Source organism: Pelmatolapia mariae, linkage group LG8, assembly GCF_036321145.2.
Source record: "Pelmatolapia mariae isolate MD_Pm_ZW linkage group LG8, Pm_UMD_F_2, whole genome shotgun sequence".
Classification (NCBI taxonomy): Eukaryota; Metazoa; Chordata; class Actinopteri; order Cichliformes; family Cichlidae; genus Pelmatolapia; species Pelmatolapia mariae.
Genome location: NC_086234.1, coordinates 11,297,584 through 11,317,953, shown reverse-complemented (window position 1 = coordinate 11,317,953; position 20,370 = coordinate 11,297,584). Strand labels below are relative to the sequence as shown.

At 40.3% G+C, this 20,370-nt stretch overlaps 2 protein-coding genes across 4 annotated transcripts in view; both read right to left on the bottom strand.

Annotated features, from left to right (window-relative positions):
- Positions 1-324: 324 nt before the first annotated feature.
- LOC134633782 (putative pre-mRNA-splicing factor ATP-dependent RNA helicase DHX32) lies at positions 325-8,528 on the bottom strand. Its single transcript, XM_063482836.1, has 11 exons — positions 7,961-8,528; positions 7,154-7,347; positions 4,846-5,218; positions 4,516-4,755; positions 4,338-4,431; positions 3,852-4,001; positions 2,996-3,187; positions 2,673-2,813; positions 1,041-1,231; positions 766-953; positions 325-523 (listed from the first exon to the last, which is right to left on the bottom strand). The coding sequence occupies exons 1-11, from the start codon at positions 8,219-8,221 to the stop codon at positions 325-327; spliced, it is 2,223 nt and encodes a 740-aa protein (XP_063338906.1). The 5' UTR covers positions 8,222-8,528.
- Positions 8,529-9,678: 1,150 nt separating this feature from the next.
- The window catches only part of LOC134633781 (disintegrin and metalloproteinase domain-containing protein 12-like), a 79,375-nt gene continuing 68,683 nt past the window's right edge, over positions 9,679-20,370 (bottom strand). For all 3 annotated transcript variants that reach the window (XM_063482833.1, XM_065471596.1, XM_065471595.1), the window contains 11 exons: positions 20,069-20,158; positions 19,694-19,889; positions 19,494-19,602; positions 18,776-18,974; positions 17,230-17,307; positions 15,505-15,613; positions 15,146-15,281; positions 14,773-14,887; positions 13,405-13,665; positions 11,508-11,683; positions 9,679-11,414 (listed from right to left, as the gene is read on the bottom strand). In XM_063482833.1, coding sequence (XP_063338903.1) covers positions 11,345-11,414; positions 11,508-11,683; positions 13,405-13,665; positions 14,773-14,887; positions 15,146-15,281; positions 15,505-15,613; positions 17,230-17,307; positions 18,776-18,974; positions 19,494-19,602; positions 19,694-19,889; positions 20,069-20,158 — 1,539 coding nt within the window. In that variant the 3' untranslated portion in view covers positions 9,679-11,344. The remainder of the gene's footprint in view (positions 11,415-11,507; positions 11,684-13,404; positions 13,666-14,772; positions 14,888-15,145; positions 15,282-15,504; positions 15,614-17,229; positions 17,308-18,775; positions 18,975-19,493; positions 19,603-19,693; positions 19,890-20,068; positions 20,159-20,370) is intronic.

The window sequence follows — 20,370 nt, the reverse complement described above, 5'->3', positions numbered from 1 at the left end:
AATAGGGAAGTACATAGGAGACAAATTACTTTTTGCTCGAACATATTTTTTTGCCTGTGAAGTATATCAAATGACAGTGCGCATAAAGTCCACACCTAAGCAGTGTTGTGGAAAACCCCCTCACTCATTGTTTTTAGATCACAACTATTAAACTGCAAACTTTTCTATATTTACAGCACAGACATCTTTGCCTTCTCAGCACTGTAAGCACATTGGGTAATACACATGAGTAATTTAATGTAATAAATTAAGCTTTACTGTATTAATTATACAAATGTCTTACAAGCATTCATGCATTTGCAGTCTAAATTTGTGATTTTCAGTTTACTGAATCATACATCTGTCATACCTCTGTGTCACTGCTGCACAGCCACTGTTTACGTCACCACTTATTGTTGCAGCTTGCTGTTTCTTCTCTTTGTGGTTTTTGGATCCCTCTGGGTCCAACATGTCTTGCAGTATATCTTTGCTTTCGCTAGGGGGCAGATTGTAGAAGAAGTACAGTGGTGCAGTTTCAATGAACCTAAAAGAGAAATTTGAAAACCAATATTCAATGTAAAACATTTGTGTCAACACAAGATATTGTGTAGATAAAGAGATTAAAAATATTCAAATTAAAATGAGATCAAATGGCTCATGCTTACTGCAGTAATAAACATGTTTGTTTTACCTCTGCACTTCAAGAGAGATCATCTATGAGACCTCAATTCTAATCTGTACACAACTGTTCTGATGGGGATTTGGGGAAAAACGGAATCGACTTACACTTGCGGGGAAATTTCCGAGACTATTCTCATGCAGTTTTCTGAAAGGATGTACTCATTGAAAACAACCCACTCAGGCAGTCCCAGCTTGTGTGACTGAGCCCCGTAGCAAGAGTGTGGGTGCGCCTGGGCCATGTGCTTATGTGCAAGAATGAAGTAGTTGCCTGATCCGTCCACATCTCGAGCAATCTGGGAAAAGAACAGGCCTCGTAAACTTGAACACAATTGAATTGCTGGAGGCAAATTCATTAATATTGACATTTTGTTTTTCTGTACCTGCATGAAGAATCCAGCCAGCAGAGCTCTTTTGATGTTGTGAGTGTTAGTCTTGGTTCCAAAGGAGGGTTCAGAAATGGGGAGCTCAATTCTGTTCAGTGTGTCAGTCAACTCTGATCTAATGGAATCAGCTGTCCTCAACGCAGAATGATCTAGAAAATAGTCCTGGCACCACTTTTCAGTAGTCAAATCTGGGAGAAAACATGCACAGTGAGAGAAGCGCTGTGGTCAGCAGTATTTACGTCAAGTTTCTATTACAGTAAAAACAGTTTAATTCCTAATGCCTTTTAAATAGATCAGATTGAGTGGAAAAAATGACAGTGTGGAGGTAATTAATTCAAGAGTGCCGTAATATGATTTACTAAAATTTCAAGCAGTTTGCCTCTCAGAATCTAAAGAGTTGAAATGTTCATTTAGCCAAGTTTGTTCTTGGGCTTAAATGAGAATGCATTTGGTATTAACATACACATTTTAGCTTTTTTTAAAAACATTTTTTAATGTCTTCTTTTAACTGTTTTTTTGCGTTAATTTTTAGAATAGAATAGTTTATTCTGATCCATCTGGTTATAATTCTTCATGAAACTGAAATGTAACATCTGTCCCATAGGATAACACAGGCTTTGAATCTAGTTTTAATTTACCACAGTACAGAACAAAGATCAAGTCACCAGTCATTTCATTAGGTACACCTGTTTCACCACCTGCTCATTGATGCAAATACCTTAATTTATCAAATCACATGGCAGCAGCCCAATGCATTTAGGCATGGTCAAGGTGACCTAGCTGAAGTTCGAAGCGAGCATCAGAATGGGGAAGAAAGATTAAGTGACTTTAAATGTAGTATGGTTGTTATACCTGACGGGCTGGTCTGAATATCTCAGAAACTGCTGATTTTCCCAAAATGGGGATTTTTCCACACAACAATCTCTAGGGTTTACAAAGAATGGCCAAAACAGCAATAACAAGTGAGGGGCACACTGTTTCGACCTGATACAAAAGCAACAGTAACTCATATAAGCACTTGATTCAACCAAGGTATGCAGAAGATCATCTCTGAATGCACAAATGTTGAACCTTGAAGCAGCAGGAGACCACACCAGATTTAAGAACCAAAAAGATTGAACCAAATTGCTACAATTTGCACAGGCTCAACAAAGTTGGACTATGGAAGACTAGGAATGTTGCCTGGTCTGTTAAGCTTTGGTTTCTGTTCTGACATTTGGATGGTGTAAACACCGCAAATGCATTAATTCATCCTGCCCTGCATCAACAGTCCAGGCTGCTGGTCTAAGGGATATTTTCTTGGCACACTCTCCGCCCCTTACAACCAATCAAGCATCATTTAACTGCCACGGCCTACTTGAGTATTGTTGCTCACCGTGTCTATCCCTTTATGACCACACTGTACTGGCTCATTATCCTGGCTGCTTCCAGCAGGATAATGGCCAAATAAATAAAGCTCAAATCATCTTTAATCTGTTCCTTGAACATTACTGAAGAATGTTTCCAGCACCTTGTTGAATCAATACTATGAAGAAATAAAGCAGTAAGGTATAAACAATGAAGTGGCTTATGAGAGTATATCTTATCTCTTGAAGAGAATAGATTGGTTCTGTTCAACGACAGTCTTACATTGTTCTCTCTGGTTTTGTTTGTAGGCATTGTAGATGTTTATGAGGGTGAAGTGATCTCCTTCAGGGTGCTGGAACTTTCTGTGACACTGGACTGCCTCGTGGCTCATGGCAGCAGGCGGATCCACAAAGCAGCTTGGTGCTAAAACACAACAACAAACAAGGTCGACTTCACTGAGAGAAACCACTCTCACCAAAGAGCATCAGAAACTGCAGATGAACCAATACTACGCTGTCCACCTGGTGATTCTACAAACCAGTCAAAGGATCCTCACTTGTAACTAATCTTAAATTCTGGAGTGGGAAAATGTAAAACGTACGTACCTGACAACATGGCTGTGATTGTCAGCATCTCACTCACACAGTCAAACTCGCAGGATGCTAGCAGCGCTTTGGCCATCTGAGGTTCCAGAGGGATTTCAGACATTATGATGCCAATTTCAGACAAGTTGCCATCATCGTCTAAAGCTGCAAGGTAATCGAGCTCCTCCAGTGCCTGCATGAGACCCTCTGGATCTGCAACAAGAAATGGAATATTTCAAAACCTATGCAAATACCAGGAACATTAACTTGATTTAAACACTCTTTTTGATTGGCATATTTATAATAACTGCAGTAACAAACACTAAGCAAATGAACACATTTCATTGCTATATCTATTAAGGGGAATAAAATATCAACAGCAAACTGTCTCATCTGAATACTCAAAGACACAATCATCACAAATCAAATTCCTTCAGCTTTTATTTCTTTCCTAAAGAGAAAATATAATTCAGGCATATAGCCAGTGCCTTTTGTCCCACATTTTCAAAATAATATTACAGCACTTTTGGCATGGACTTCCTCTTCATTGTGCTCGTCTGGCACTGCAATACATGAGACATGTTGTGTAATCGTTAATGAGCTGGCCTCTTCTGTTCATGTTAGGGTGGGTCAGAGCACAGACAATGGTTAGTAGCTGGGCTGTCAGCTTAGCTAAGTCATGGATGACTGGGCTCAAACAGCTACACAGAGCCCTTCCTGAGTCAAAAACCTCCCACATGCGAATCTTTGGCTTAGGTTGTGAGAGAGATGCTGTTAGTGGGAACCAGTAAAAACTAAAATAAAGAACAAAACTTCTTGTTGTCCTGCATGTGTTCCAGTGGCAACTTGTCTAGTTTCCTCTGGACAGATATTTTACCTGGTCTGTCGATGAAACTGCACTGTCCAAGGCCTGCTATCTCCATCCTTTTGAGGAAAAGAACTGTTGGTGTAATGTTGGACTCCAAGATCTGTGGGGAGTTCTCTGCAGAAGTTAGGCTTGCCTCTGGATACAGGCAGAAGCATTTACCTAGAGGAAAAATTCAGTAAAACTGTTGCACTTAAATTTTGTGTTTGTTTATTTTGCTTTTTTTAAAATAATGAAGTTTTTTCTTTGGCTTTCTTAAGTCCAAATATTAATTAATATTGTAATATGTCCAAATCTGCAAGTATGAAAATTATCCAAATGAATGAAAGGATGACAAATTAACCAGTCTGCTTTAGTCTTTTCTGATTTTTGTTGTTTTTAACCCAAGAAGCATCAGATTTAGTTACCAAAAATGGCAGCTTACATTTTTTCAAAGAAGAAACTTTTTAGATAACTGCTTTAAGTAATGCCAAGTGAAGAGATGACATGACAATATACCTGATGGTCCAGACAGCTGCTTGCGAATGTCTGCCTGGCATTGACTGATGGGTTGAAGAACCTCTGAGCTTGCTCTTACTCTCGGATTGTACACCTTTACATAAAAGTAAAAACAGTGCTAATTAATATCAGAGGAATGCTCATTTAAGATTGCTACATCATTAAGGAAATGACTTACCATTTTCTTCTGGACTCCTGTATCAATGACAAATTTGACAGACTCTGTAGCCCACCATGCATCCTCGCCTTGACGGGTACTGAGAAAAACCTTTCTGGACTTTGTGGAGCATGACTGCTCAGGCAGGACAGGAAGTAGCCCTCCCTGGCCTGAGCATAGGACTACAAGTACCATTTGTCCCAACTGTCCACCCAACCTGGTCCCTTCTCTTTGGAGGATACTATAGGCACAGTGGACCTCCTGCAGGAGGTAGTGGAAGAGAAATTTAAACCAGATCACAACAGGCGTTAGCACAGTGAAAGAGCTGTTTGAAATATAATAATTTTTTACCTCAGCTGAGCCTAAAAATACGAAAACATCTCCACCCTCTTTGGTCCGATGGATCTCCAGCACGAGTCTCAGTGCTGAGTAGAAGTAGTCTTTGTTGCTGTTGTTGCTGTGGACAACTTCAGCAGTGCATGAGGACTCTAGACTGATATGCAAGACACTGCCATAGTGTCTCAGAAGCTTGTCTGTCATGGGCGACACAGTGAGAACCACCACCCTGAGCTCAGGCCTCTGCAGCAGGATGTCCTTGAGGAGACCCAGCAGAATGTCTGTGCTAACCGTCCTTTCATGGGCCTGGTCAATGATTATGACCCCGTAGTGCTCAAGAAAAGGGTCAGACATCATCTCTCTCAGCAACATATCATCAGTGCAGTACCTGATAAACCAAAGTGATCAGGGGGGTTAATAATAGAGGTATCATAAAACAGGAATAAGATAAGGTCAATTTCTCACCCTTTTGCTTGAGCCTGTTAGTTAAAAGTTTTAAGTCTTAATTTTTTTGCAGCTGCTGATTTAAACATCTAGCAGCTGGAGTAATATTATCTTTTATGTAAAGTGGATCTCTGGCTGACTGGTGAGACCAGTATTTACCCTCTTTTAGCTCCCTTTCATTTCTCCGTGTCATACTCCTAAATATTATCTGGCTCTTAGCTGCTGAAACCTCCTCTGCGTTCACCAATTAGTTGCCAGCTGCTTCTGCTTTCAGAAATTAAAGACTCACTTCAATTTACACCATGCTGTGAAAATGATGCACATATTCTATAAAATGAGTGAGAATAGGGGTCATTTGCACATGGCACTGTATGAAAAATAACACTCAGAGATGATCGTTTTTATTACTAACATTTACTTGATTAAAACCATATCATGTGCAAAGCCCAGCACAAGTTTCAAAAGCAAAAAGTGTTTAGTGTGCATTGATATATTAGATGCAGTACTGTGCAAAGGTCTTGAGCCATCTTTCATTTCTCTCTATATATACACACATCTTATTTTACTAGGAAAATGGATAATAGGATACTGTAAAAACAGAGTTTGTACATTTCTAATGTGGTTGACAGTCAATATTTGGTGCAACCACCTTCACTCTTCTACATACCCTGAACGCTCTCAGTTAAGCTTTCACGTCATTTCTTTAAGTTAACTTCACAAACAGTTCTCCAGGCTTCTTGAAGGACATTCAAAGCTCCTCTTTGGATGTTGGATGTTGGCTGCCATCTGACGCTTAGTATTGACTAAGGGCCAGACGCATCTTTCAGGCGTTATGGCAGGTCTTCTTAAAGATTTACATATCATTAGGCCTACCACTTCCTCTTTTGTCCTCCACTTGTCCAGTTTTCTCACATGTCCTTCAGAAGGACACACTGCTGCACACCACGTCAAGATGTGCCAAGTTTTTAGCTAATAACTGTTTTGGAGCCACCTTTTTGGTGCAAACAATACAGTCGTATGCCTACCAAACTGTTATCTTTAGCATTTTTCAAGAAATGGGAACAAATTATTATTTTATTTCTTAGTTTTTAAAAAAAAAAAAAAAAAAAAAAATTCTATTAAAGCAGGCTGCTAGTAACAATGCAACCAATGTCCAAAGAAAAACTTGGAGAACCATTTCTTAAGATGGTAAATGGACTGATTCGTATATAGAGCTTTTCTACTCTCCAGGAGTACTCAAAACGCTCTATGCAACATTCACCCACACCCATTCACACAAGCACTTTCTTCTAAGCTTTTTAGTGCTTTCTAGCTTTCTAACATTCATACACTCCAATGGATGCATCGGAGAGCAACTTGAGGTTAGTATCTTGCCCCAGGATACTTGGCATGCAGACTGGAGGACCCAGGATCGAACCATTAACCTTCCGATCAGTAGATGACCTGCTCTGCTTCCTGAGCCACCCCAATCAATTTAAAAGTGAAAGTCTGTCTCCTTGGAAACTAAAAATAAAGAAAAAAGGGGTGGCCTTTTGCACAGTACTGTATATATAACATATAATATTGCAATATTTGGGAGGCTTCTACTACTGAGTTTTTGACATTTGGGACAATAAATGACTAATAGTTACTGCGCCATAATGAGACTTGTTGAATATTAGGCTATACGGACATAATTTCTTGACTTTGAACTGGTCGACTTTATTTAGATCAAGTATGAGTCTTCACAGAGCTCTGTCCTTTGTCAGCAGTGAGCCTCTATGCATTAATAAGGAGGAAAGGAAAAATTTAAGAATGAAAGGGGCAGTTTGTGGATTATATTCAAATGATATTCCACTGCTGGCAGTGAAATAGACACAGTAAGAGCTCATTAACAAACCTCAAAACAGTGTCAGAGGAGCAGCAGGTCTCCAGAGGGATGGTGTAACCAACTTCATGGCCTATGTTGACATCCATTTCATCAGCGACACGCAAGGCCAGATCTACAGCCTGCTGTTTGTCAGTCTGAGTGCACACAACCATACCATGCTGATACTGGGCAGACAGACAGAACTCTGCACACCACTGAGGGATCTGAAAGAAGATCATTGATAAATGCTTTAAAATTCTTTATAGTAAAATATGATTCAGAGCACCAGTACTACCCCAAATATTAAACAAGAGAATGTTTTCTACCACATCAGCTGTTTTTTTTATCACTCACAAGTGTCCTTTTCAGATTATCCCAACAGCTTTTGTTTAAGCACACAGCAAAACAAACTGTGACAGGAGATATCCTATGCTATTATCGCTCATAATGCAAAACTGCTTTGGCAGCATGTGTCGGCTCCAGCGGATCAGGGCTTAGCAGCAGGAGGTCCCCTAACACCCCTGCTGGAGCCTTTGTGCAGACTGATGGTCAGGCAGGCAGGAGTTTACACAGCTTCGCAGTGACACAACATCATCTGCTGAGCTGGGCAGCTTCTGTTCACACAAGCATGGCAACACTGAGTGACAAACGGGAGTCCTAAATATATCAAATCGCAGGGAGCATTGTATTAAGCATGCGTAATTTATATAACGTAGGTTATGCTCTGGTAAACGCCCTATTATTATGAAGCTCCACATTCATCATGTACATAAGTCCAGGTTCATAAGTTGAATGTAAAATTTTCCTTACTAAAATAATAATAACACTGATTCTTACCTGTGTACTCCTGCCAGTCTTTGCTGCCCCGGACACAATAACCAGCTGGTTGTTTGCCAGACCATCCTCAAACTGACATTTGACCTTCCACACACTCAGAGTTTTTCTCTCCTTCAGTAACTTGTAGTAACGCGAGGAAAAGGGCAATCCATCGAACTGATTTAACTCCAGATCATCTCCAAATCCAAAAGTGTCTTCTGCGGGACTTTCTTCACGGTCAGGGCAAACGTTCGGCTCTGCCAAATTATTTTCCTCCCACATGACATACGGGTTTATCAGGACTAGTACACATTAAGTTTTCTTCTTCCACTCCAGCTACAGGTCCATTCCTCTCAAATCGGAAACGCAGAAAAACAGACTGCGTGCCTTTCCATCTGGCGTTTAAAAAAATAAAAATCCCACGCTATGTTCGCGTATTTGGACGGAGTAGATGGAAGATGGAAGCCTCCTTTTGCTAAGGCTTTTATTTTTAATGTTTTATTTAAAGCTGTTCAAAGTTTGCAGCTGTCCACTTTGGAGCTTGGTACGCGCAATGTCCATCGGTGCGTAATTTCATCTCAGCGTGGTTTCACACGTGTTTTGATTTGCGTAGAGCTTCACATGCACCAATAAGCACGTCCAAGAGACTGTCATAATCGCCTGCATATTATCATGAAATCACGTGTAAAGCAGTGAGGACACTTAGGGTGTCGTTGTTGCCACCAGTAACAATATCTCTAAAAATATCTTTTCATGTAACGTTGAAAGGTACAGGCTCATTAAAGTGTATTAGAATTTCAGCAGTAGTCAGCAGGCTGTATATAGATGATTATTATTATTTTTATATTTAAATGTTAGCTGGAATTTCATTTTTAACTTTAGTTAATGTTACAATTATATTCTTACATAATTGGCGTTGACTTACAAATCACCTTACCTTTATCAGAGTAATAAATGAAACTATTTCAGCTCCTGACAAACAGCAAATCTGTAAAAATAGAGCTAAAGCTCCTGAGAGCAGCCAAAAACAGATATGTCAGTAATTTTGATCATTATTTAAAGCTTTTAAACCCAATGTTTAGACACTTCACTGAGGTGACACTGCGTCTCATCTCTCACCCACTGACAAATAAAATGTGACTAATTAGAAAATGTTGGCTGAGGCTGATTTCAAAAGCTCATCAGAAACATTTGTCTTCGTTAGCGCGCGGCTTCAATTTCTTATCAACAAGAGATTTCCTCCCCAAAGTTTCCTTTCAGTATCCTTTTAATTACACACAACCACTTAACTCCACCACATCACTGCAAGCGAATCCTGATAGTAAGCAGTTCTATTGATTTAAGCGTTATTTCTATCCCCTATGGAGACCTTGTCAAATTGCTTTAAGAAAAAGGCTCACAGCATTAAAATGAGATAAGCTTTTATAGCAAGTATGAAGCCTTAGACTTTTCTGAAAATAAATGCTGCTCTAAAATGTTAGATCACCCTTATTATAATGTTTATTATTTGAAATGTAATTTAAAATTGGTTTATTAAGCATAAAAAGTGCCAGAGGGTTCTGACACTGAGGTTTTGAAATGTGAAGCTGGATGAAATCTCTTTGTATTTACACTGGCTCAGGCTTGTGGAATGAAAATGTCATTGTTTTTTTCAGTTTTGAATCTTTAATTGATGAGTTCAAGTGTGGCCTGTGTTTCTGTAAATGTAACCCCCCCGCCCCCAAGCATAAAAAGTCAATAACAAATGTTTTCCGTGTAAAAAACAGGTTTACTAATACTGATTGTTTAAAATACCATGATCAGACACAGACACTTTAAGTGTTTTTTTGTTTTTGTTTTACATATGATGCCTTAAAGAACCATCCTTAACAAAAATTCTCCATGAAAATGTGCTCACCTGTAACACAACATACAAAGAACATACAATGTAACATACAAACAGGTCTCTATTAGGCATAGACAGACAGCGTTGAAAAAGCAAAGTAAACAAAGCAATGCATGTAAAACTAGTGCATTATTATAAAGAGTATCAAAAGTAACAAAATTCTATCCATATTAGTTTTTAGCGAACATATTTGTGAACAACAGTGGTGCTCAAAGGAAATGTTGCTCAGTGTGGATGTATATATGTATTTGTATATATGATGCACTGCAATCCAGCAAAAACATTAAGTAAACCAAAATGATAAAACAGTGTTCATTTTTAAAAGATAATCTAAAATATGTAAAGTAGAAATGTTTAAAAAAAAAACAGGAAAACTGAAAATGAACAAAAGCCCAGATACACTTGAGTGAGTCAGCATATACTGAGTAACCATTAAACATCATTTCTGTGGAAGAATGAAATCTAAAAATGTTTTCTTATCAAGTAAAACTGTCCTTTCCAGTTAGATAAAAACATGACTTAAAATGCACATATGAACACCGCAGCCAGACTTTGGCTGTTTACATGCGAGGAACACCTTTAAGCAAGTCATCAGTGATTCCATGATTTAATCTAGTCCTTGGTGCAGCAAGCATAGAGGGGAAAAAATTAAAAACACACATGACCTTTAGCAGAGCAAATATTTCAGATAGGTTTACTCTTTCTGAGGGATACTTTCTTGATCTTGGCTCATTTTAGATCTCTGTACCCGGATCCCTCAAGAGAGCATATTGGGCCTTGTAAATGAAAAGGAAATGGCAAATCAGTGACATTTCACAGTTGAATTTGTTACCTTTCCGTGATAAAAATGATGAAGAAAAGGAACAGGTCTGGATTTCATTTTTGAGCCAAGAAATGGCCCCTCTTCTTGATTGCAGAACGGATCAAAGATCTGTTGTATTAATATCACAATTTCCTTTGCTGCAGTTGTTTCAAGCCTTGTCAGATGGCCCAAAGTTGCTACACAGAGCGTTACCCTTCAAGAAAACCCCAGTGGATAAAAAAAAAAAAAAAATACTACAAATGTTGTTTTAAGCTCCCATCTGACATTGCACGACTCTCTTTTTAAATTCTTCACTTATGACACAAAACAAAACCACAATGTAAAGGGTTCCCTTCATTTAAACACATTCCACAAAAGCGTCTCTGTTGTCACAATTTCACAGATCGCTGTCCTTCATAAACGTCGGCTGATGTGAAGGCGCCAAATGAAAACAAGTAATTCAAAATTCAAAGTTGCTACCATGTCGTAAAAGTGTCTGGCACAGTGCACTGCGTGGCAATAAATACTGAATATAAATACTTTACATGTACCTGAGCTCAGACTCGTAGCACCATTCAGAGACAGAGCACCAAAAGGGACACGGCAGGTCTCCTGATTCAAAACTCAGAGAAGCCACCACCTTTTTAAGGTTTTTCAGAGTTTTCATAGTGCAAATCTTTTCAGTCTTATCATAACAATGTCCCTTCTGGCCAAAATCTCAGCTGCTGTATTTGACGTTGGCAATAATGCAAGGCTTTGGTAGTGTTGGGGGGTGCTTGGGACTCGGCCTAGAGGAAGAGAAAAGTGGAAAAAAAAATATGTAAAAAAAAAAAAAAAAAGTCTCAGCGAGTTAAATATATCTAGGTAAGGTTTGAACCCACCTGTTGGGGTGTGGGATAGGACGCGCAGGTCTGGGCACGGCAGGCGCAGGGCCACAGACACTAGGAGGTCCTTGGCCTGCAGTTTGGCTCTGCTGAACAGAGGGACTTCGCACCAGTCGAGACCCCCTTGGATCAGCAGGTAGAGGTTTCTGAGGAGGACTGGGCTTCTCCAATTCCTGTTAAAGGACAGACGCTTCTAAATAATGATGGAAACTCACCACCAGGTGGCACAAACAGTCAGATAATTATAGCCAATGTCTGCTTTTCTTTGAGCTTCTCTTTGAGGTGCCAACGCTGTCTTCTCTAACCAGCTAATAACAGGAAAACTATCATGCTGTTTACATCTTCTCTAGAATACAGAGATCATGATTCATTCCCTACTCTTCTCCTGGGCTAAGGAGACATTTCCACAAACACCACAGAGAGAAAGGATCAACAGGGATGAACCTCAGACCTCACACACCCACGAAACAGTCTGTCTAAAACCCCGCTCACTTCCTCAGGTGGAGCTCTCACATTTAACAGTGCTTCAAAGCCCGCAGCAGAGAGATTTCACTCATGACTTATGTTCTTTGTTAACATCCTGGAGCTGCCAAACAGCTGCTAAAGATACAGTTGATGAAGCCTGCTGCCAACAGGAATCACTTTGCCATTTAATAGGAGCAGCTGAGAGGGCCTACTTCTTAAAGTAAAAACAGCCAAGAGCTTCTGTAAGCCACATTTTGAACAGGTGTATGAGCTTTTATGAAATCGACGGGTGCTTTTTAAAAATTCTTCAGCAGTCAATACTGTATATTATCAATCAGCTTTTTAGAAGATGTTATCATGCACGCTGTATTTTGCTTTGTGTCTCTGTGTGTTTTGTCTGGCGTCTTGTGCAATATACAGCATTTGTCACCTATTGTAACTTTCACCTGGAAGACATTTGTTATATGATTAAATCTTTGTTTTCTCATGTTGTTATTCGTTTTTTATGTATATGGTAGTTTCAACATAAATTCATTATTAGATATTGAATGTAAAAAAAGAAATTCGGCAGTATCCCTGGGGTCGCTGGGGTTCAATTATGTTCAGTTTTCTTGATCAATTAGTAACAATGGATGACCTTTATGCTTTTTCCACAGGCAAGGGTGACATTTGCAAACGTTTTCGATAATATTCAATGTTATAGAACCGAAACATAAAAGCAGCCAAGGCTGGAAATGAATGCCGACAATTTCTGTCTGAGATCCAACCTTGTTTATCTGAGCCTGAAAGAATCTTGCACCAATGATCTCCAATCAGTTTCTGTCTTTTTAACAACACTCAAACACTCAAATCATTTAGATTGGCTCTTTTTACTTCTCTCTCTTTAGGCTTGAGTACCTCCAAGAGTACAAATCAAATCAGTTTAAAGTCAAATAAGAATTACTCTTTGGCTTTCTGTTCCTCTCAGTTTTGAAACCCTGCAATGCCATAACTAAAGCCCGTGCAATAACAGTGGCAATAAGTTTGCCACCCTGTGATATTTGTACATACTTGCTCCCTGCAGTTGCTGCCCTCACACGCTCCCCTCCTGTGAGTCTGGCTCCATTTTTATTATTTATGTCGTGGTTTTTGTTGTAGAGCTCAAGCTTTGCTTGGATGGTGCTAGCTCCTGGGCTAACCTCGTTATTTTATGTGACTGTGCATAACTGTCAACATGCCTCTGCTTTTATAGCACACGAAAGAACCATGAAAACAGTCGACATCAAAAAACAGCAATCTGAAAGTCCATCGAACATCATCATTTCCCCGGTTGGGTATTACAGGCCTGGGTAGCGAGTAAAAGCTCCCCAGACACAGCGGTGGCGAAATTACAGTAAGTAACATCATCGAATAAAATGTTTCCAACCGAGGAAACAGGAAATTCACTCACCATGACCATCCTGCAAGAGTTGTGGTGTGATGCACTGTGAAATGACGCCCCTCTGGGTGCGACATGGATGTGAGGTGGAGGGGCTCGGTGAGGAGGAGGGACTGGGGGTCTCGGTTGCCCAGGGCCAGGGGAGAGGGACACGGTAAGGGAAAGAGGGACTGGGTGGCTAAGGTGAACTGGAGGGCACTGGGGCAGTCTACGCAGGCTGTGGGGAGGGAAGGGGGCCGGTGGGAGCCCCGCCTCTGGCCCTCGGTGAGGAGGCTACAGAGAGATTAAAGTTGAAAGAGTTTGTCAGAAGAGAAACCGTCTGCTTCCTATCAGAAACAATCATGATAATCTCCTCCTCTTCCTCTGCTGTCCTTCCTGATGCTTTCAAAGACACATAAATCAAACACTCCCACTTAGTTGCTCTCTATTCCCCCGAGTCGACATCAGGTGACTTCGTAAAGGGAAAAGACCACGACTATCCCATAAGCACTCGCTTGGGCTTCTTAAAAGATGAACACAGCTAAAGAGCCAAAATATGAGTCTTGCTTGATATTTAAACCTGTCCAGATGTGCACAGCTTAAACGCACACAATATAAGACATACAAAGGCAGGCACACATGCATTCAGGCGGCAGTTTAATGCAGCTCCCAACAACTGGAAAATGACCTCACCTGCTCTGTGCCTACATCAAACAGCCTTACATCCTCTCTCTTTTTACCGTTGACCCCAAATGAAAACCACATGCCACTAACTGAAAACACCAATCTCATGGTAATGCACAACAGCTTACTCCACTTGTGCGCCACCCTGCAACACAAAAGGCTCTTCTGACACAGTTTCGCTTATCCTTCAGCAGCCCCTAACTCGATCGATCACGGGTCACTTCCCATTACAAACTATGTCAGGGCAATAATGGAGGGGTAAAGGCATACAGCAATGTAGGCACACAAGTACGGCAAAACGCGGTTTCTGCCTTGCAATTACGAGCAACGAGATGGCTTTAGAAGTCAACTAAGCAGCTGCATCAACATTCTTCATGTGCAGCTAAATCAGTTTCTCTCTTAACAGACAGCTGTTAATGACATGAAATGTATTAGAGTGCCTGAACATGCTGCTCGCCACAGACTCCATTATCACAACCTCCTCTACAAGTCCACATGGAAAAGGATGATTTAATTGGATTTGAATGAGCTGCCATTTGTGTGAAAACAGCACGTCAATCTAGTTGAGAATGATGTGCGCTGTCGAAACAGCTGCGGCATTCCAGGAAAAATAAAACAGCAAGGATAATCTATTGCCGATCCTCCCTTTGTCGGAGTCACATCTATTGGTGTGTTTGCGATCGGCCAGTCAAAAGCAGATGTGTGCGATCTAGTGACCTTGAAGATGGTGGCACTGTGAGGCAGAGGCGGTGCCGGTCGGGATGGAGAGGTTAAGCTTGCTGATGGAGGCTGGTTAGGAGCTGTTGGTCCGCTGATTGCGGCGCTTACTGATCTGTAATATAAAGAAGAAATTATATATCTCTAATTAAACACTTTATTATATTAATCATACACCAGTTACAATAGTAATATAATTTAAACTGTGCAATCAAAAGTAAATTCACCACTGTAATTGGATTCACAGTGTGACCAATCATAAAGACTCGCCCGCTCAATGGCACCTGTTGTTTTAATTTACGGACCTTGATCTGTTACAAAAAAGATGCATTATATCTAGAAATCATTCCACTATTACGGTCTGAAAACACACCTGATCTTCTCTATTGGATTTTTTTTGCTTGTAAATAGAAGTCTCAGTAGAGTTTTTCTCTTGATGCAGATGGTCAGACCGGCACCCAGGACGACGAGTAGAGCTACCAGAATGCCCACTGTCAGATTCCCATTGTCTGCTCAAAAACACACACAAAAGTTTTTGGAGTATTCTCCAAGTTTATTCCATTATTACTTCAGAATTTTAGGATTTCTCACATGGAGTTTGTGCCTAAACATGAGTCCACAATTTAATGTAAATTATGGCAAAAATGCTAAAAATGACACTCTGAAAACCTTTAAATTTAATGACCTGAAATGCAATAAATCACTCCTGTGGTGTAACAGCTACTGACTTACCTGCTTGCCTGATCGGACCACTGTCCACACTCCCACCAAAACCTGCCTTGTCACAGAAGGGAGGCGCCCAGTGAGCCTCACAGTGACAGTTCTTGTTGTTATTGCATACCTACAGTATATTAAAAGGACAGTTAACTACTATATGAGACCAAGCACCCCTCTTTTTATTTTTAACACCTTTTACACTCCATACATTTATTATGCTGCTTAAACTTAATAGGTTACAAATGAGTTATGTTTATGCAAAGGGATGCAGAGTGATTCAATACAATATTACAGTAAATTTCTCAATGTTAAAACAAAATGTCAGAAATTAGAAACTGAGTTGCCGAAAAAAGAAGTAGTAAATTTTCATTTACTTCACAGCAAAGCAACAATTTCTCAAATTTAATACGATAGAATAAGTGAATGTGGGATTTTTGCTTGAGATATGATAAAGTGGCAGAAATAAGCTTCCTCTGAAGGGTGTCTGAGCTCACCCTTAAGAGATAGGGTAAGGAGCTCAGTCATTCGGGAGGGGCTCAAAGTAGAACTGCTGTTCCTCTGCATTAAAATTAGCCAGCTGAAGAGGTCTGGGCATTTATCTAAGATGCCTTCTAGACATCTCCTAGGTGAAGTGTTTCTTGGAGATTCGGGACACACTGGAGAGATTACATCTCTCTGCTGGCTTGGGAATGCCTACTGAAAGAACTGCAGGTAATGGCCAGGCAGAGGGAAGTCTGGGCAGATCTGCTAAAACCGATGCCCTCCTACACCCATGACCCAAATAAGCAGTCGAAAACTGATGAATGAACAGATGATAAAATCATTTCCATTCTTTATGTGCCGTATGAAGCAGACAGAATCAACCAACAGCCAGCCCTGCTAGGCTCCGCGTAGCAAAAATGTCTGGTATAAAATTCAGAGCAGACCCTTTCTCTTAAACCACATTTTTATAATCTCTCTCTCCCTCTTCCTGTCGTGCAGGAATGGTGAAGTCTAAGAGGATTCCCTATCTGAGTAATATGGAACAGGTGAGGGCCTCTCTCCAAGGCAACATCTTGATCTAATCTATACATGCAGAGGTGCCCTGTCTCTTTTTATTTCAGCAAGTAAAACATTCCTTAAAATTTCATGTACATGTCTTATGGCGCTACACAAACAAATATCACTGTATAACACCCGGACACGTTTCACTTTAACAGACAGTCGCAATTCTTTCGTCTGTATGCATTTGATGAAAGAGCAACTTAAACAGTCACAGTCACAGCCAAAGCCTCTGGGCTTCACCAGGAAATTTAATACTACAAAGCCATACATTTCATCTCTAACAGGACCACCCGTAGACATTTGATGGGTGGCATTTAAGAAAAATCTAATCTCTATTTTCCCCAGCTCAAAGTCAGACTGTGTGTCATTGCTCCGAGGGTTTGGCCAAACAAAGCCGGGCCTTCAGATTTCAACAGATTTTTCGGGACAAGGATGACTGCCTGATGGTATGATGAATGGCCCTTAACGCAGAACAGAAATGAAATCATTATGTCTAATTGATTGAACCTTTCAGCATTCAGAGTGATTGATTGCAAGGCAGTGTAATGGCTCTCTAGCCAGTGTGTACTGGGCATTCTGAACACATTACAGCCCAAATGAGCCGATGTGAAGAAGGAGTAGGGATTGTTTTAGGATTGACAACTATCACATCGTTTTTTTCAAACAGTGAAACAGGATGAAATGTGCTGTACTCACCCCTCGACCGCTGCACTTGGCCGAACAATCGTGCACACCAAAAATACTGACGTTCTGGCACTGACGATTCAAACACATCTGAAGCAGAAAACGACACGAAAAATTAACAGTGTGAGCTCAAAAACAATGTCAGTAAATTTCCAAACCCTTTCATTTTTAAGGCAAAAACAGATAGATGCGGTTTGCCCTTTCTTTTAATTTGCTTCTGACAGGCACTTCAGCTATAAATCAGTATAGCATGAAATAAAATGATGTCACCACTGACAGGAATGTATCAGAAATGTATTATATGTCTCCTTAAAGGCACCAGACACAAAGAGAGTATAGCACAGCAGAATGTGAAGATGAGCTTGGCAGCAGCAGGCACAGAATGTAATGCCTTTGCAGATGAGGGCGGAGGGTAGATCCTCCTTAAGAGTCAAGGCTCATAGAGAGCTAAATTAGACTAAATGGACTAACTGGATCAGCGAAATGACCAATGGCTAGATTGATGAACACTAGGAGATGCCAAGTAGACTGAATAATGTTAAGTCAATTAAGAGTCTGAGCCAGTGCAAGTCTGAAATGACAAAAGGACACGGCTTAAAGAACTCCTCAAAACATCTTAGTCATGGCCTTTCACTCCACATCCCTTCTCCACTCTTATTTCTCAGCAATGAGTTTTGTGTTTATATCGACTTACAGTTTAGCATTGGTGCTATTACTTTCATAAATTTTTTTTTGTTGTTATGATTTTGAACCACGTTTTCTCTGTTTTTGTCTCTGTCTGTAGTTACAACCCAAATCAGGGACTGCATCCTTTCTAGGCACTCTTCCAAATTATACATCCAAAGAATTGGGACACAGATTCAGTGTGCTTCCTGTGTTTTACTACAAGCCACTTCCTGTTTTATTTTGGTAACCGTTTTCCATGTATGTCTTTTGTGCTTTTTTCACAGCATGTTTATGTTGGATGGAGTTCTCCACCCTGACTGGGTGCACTTCTCCTTTTCCTTTTTTGGTATGTACCTTAATGCATACATTTTTAGGACAGTGGACCAACTGTTTTTCACATTCAGTGGTTTGATTTGATGTTATTTCATTCCTTGATTACAATGATGATATTTAATATAAAAGAAAATCACCTTCTCTTTCATTTATAACTGTGCATTAAAAGATCTACCGGTTCTTTCACTGGATAAAGCAAGCCATTTAAGCTTCCCCCTTTATATAGGCTACATTCTTCTGATTGACTGGTCCTCACAAACAGAAGGTCTGAACAGCAGGTAGGTGGGAGTGCTGTGCCCTTGAGATGAGAGTAGACAACCTGTCTGAAACTAATCTTTTAGAGCCTTCAGAAGTCTGAAATGTTGGCCCATAGGGATTATCTGCACATATGCTGACCTCATTATTAAACATGAGGATCCATTGTTGCAACAGTATATATGATAGAAGATATGAAAAGCACAATAGGCATCTTTCATGAACTGCTCATAGAAATAGCTACATCTACTTAATCATAACTGATAAATGTAATGAGACTGAAAGCACAAGCCTTAGCTCTCACCATTTCATCTCCACACTTGGTTCCAGTCAGGACCAAGCCAGGATCAGGCATGTCATCACCCAAGTAGACATGTGTACCTCGGCACAGTATTCTTCCCCCTTCCTGAAGGGGTATGTTTGTTTCAATTGAAACAGCGTTGGTGCCAATTACTGGGCGATTAGCTCCTCCTTGACACTGGATTTTGCCACATTTTGCATCTCTGTAAACAAACACCAAGGGGAATAACAATACAATAATTAAATTACATGTCACTGTTTTGTGGATATGAGGAGCTTTATTTTCATTTTCATCTTTCTCCTTCTGTCCAATTAAAGAAACTGAAGAACAGGCAGCTCGTTTATGCAGTTTCCAGATCACAAACTGAGATTTTAGAGACAGAACTTGTTGCATTACATCAAATGACTCTGCAACCCTCAATTAGGACTCCAACTAATGATTATTTTCTATCATCTAATGGATCAGCTACTTGGAAAAAAAAACCCTTCATAAAACTGAGAAACCAATCTGGCATTTTTGCTTTATTTTTCTTAACTACTGAGAAAACTGTGTCAGCCTCATTCAGTCACACAGAGTGGTGCCTAGCATTGAAAAAGTGCTCCTATTTCAATGAGTTATATGCATTTTTTATACAGTAGGTACTTTATGTTCCTAACTGCATTCCACAAATCACATGCTATTGAATACATTCACTGGTTTCTATGGGGACATCAGGACTTACCGCACTTCACATTTGGCAAAGGAGCCTTTTGTGTCCTTGCCACAGTTGCCATAAGGGTCTCCTGCTGAGTTGACCCTTTCAAAGCAGATGCCTGGAGCTGGCTTGGCTCCTGCAAGATGCGTTAAACACATAAAAAGAAAAAAATAGCAACAATTGTTGAACTGTTGAGTATGACCCAGCAAGGGGGATTTTTCACATACCGTGGCCCCACAGTGTTATGCACTGCTGTTCATGAGTCTGACAAATGCCATTATAACAGTAGCCGTCCACGTTGTGGCAGCCATGGCCATCATGAAGGTAGACGTTGGAGGGACAGTGAGGACTGGTACCGGTGCAAAACTCAGGCAGATCACAAGAGTTGCTGGATTCACGGCACAGTGTGCCTGATGGCTTCAGCTACACGACAACAAAGACAAAGACCCACAGTGAAGCCCAGAGAAATGTGAATTACGCCAAAAAATACATTTCTACTACATTGGATTAAAGGATGTCAAATCAAGTTAATCAGAGAAAATAACTTTTTTGTAAGATGTCTGTAAAAATACTTTGTACTGAAATACTATAACACATATTACCTGACAGTCCTGGCAGCACTGTCCATGTGCACAAACAGCATCTCCCTTCAGAGTGCAGGTGGTGGCATTGCAACAGGGATTCATACATTCCTTCAGATGGAAAAGAATAGTAAAAGAAGACAAGCATAGAAAGGAAAAGTATGTAAGAGGGAACAAAAGTGAAGAAGAATTAACTCAGCACATATTTCACCCCAGAGCAAAAACTCAAATTTTGTTATCAGAGGGGATGCAGCCCTAGCAGGACTGTGTAACATAGCAACTAAAAAACCTGACTGAGGAAAGGAAACAGCAGTTTCTAGGTT

What these genes read in the sequence shown, in the direction of transcription:
- LOC134633782 (XM_063482836.1), bottom strand. Translation starts at nt 8,221, where the DNA reads ATGTGGGAGGAAAATAATTTGGCAGAGCCGAACGTTTGCCCTGACCGT. An exon ending in AGACTGGCAGGAGTACACAG is followed by an intron (nt 7,348 to 7,960) that starts GTAAGAATCAGT and finishes ATCTTCTTTCAG; the next exon opens with ATCCCTCAGTGGTGTGCAGA. An exon ending in TATTTTTAGGCTCAGCTGAG is followed by an intron (nt 4,756 to 4,845) that starts GTAAAAAATTAT and finishes TACCTCCTGCAG; the next exon opens with GAGGTCCACTGTGCCTATAG.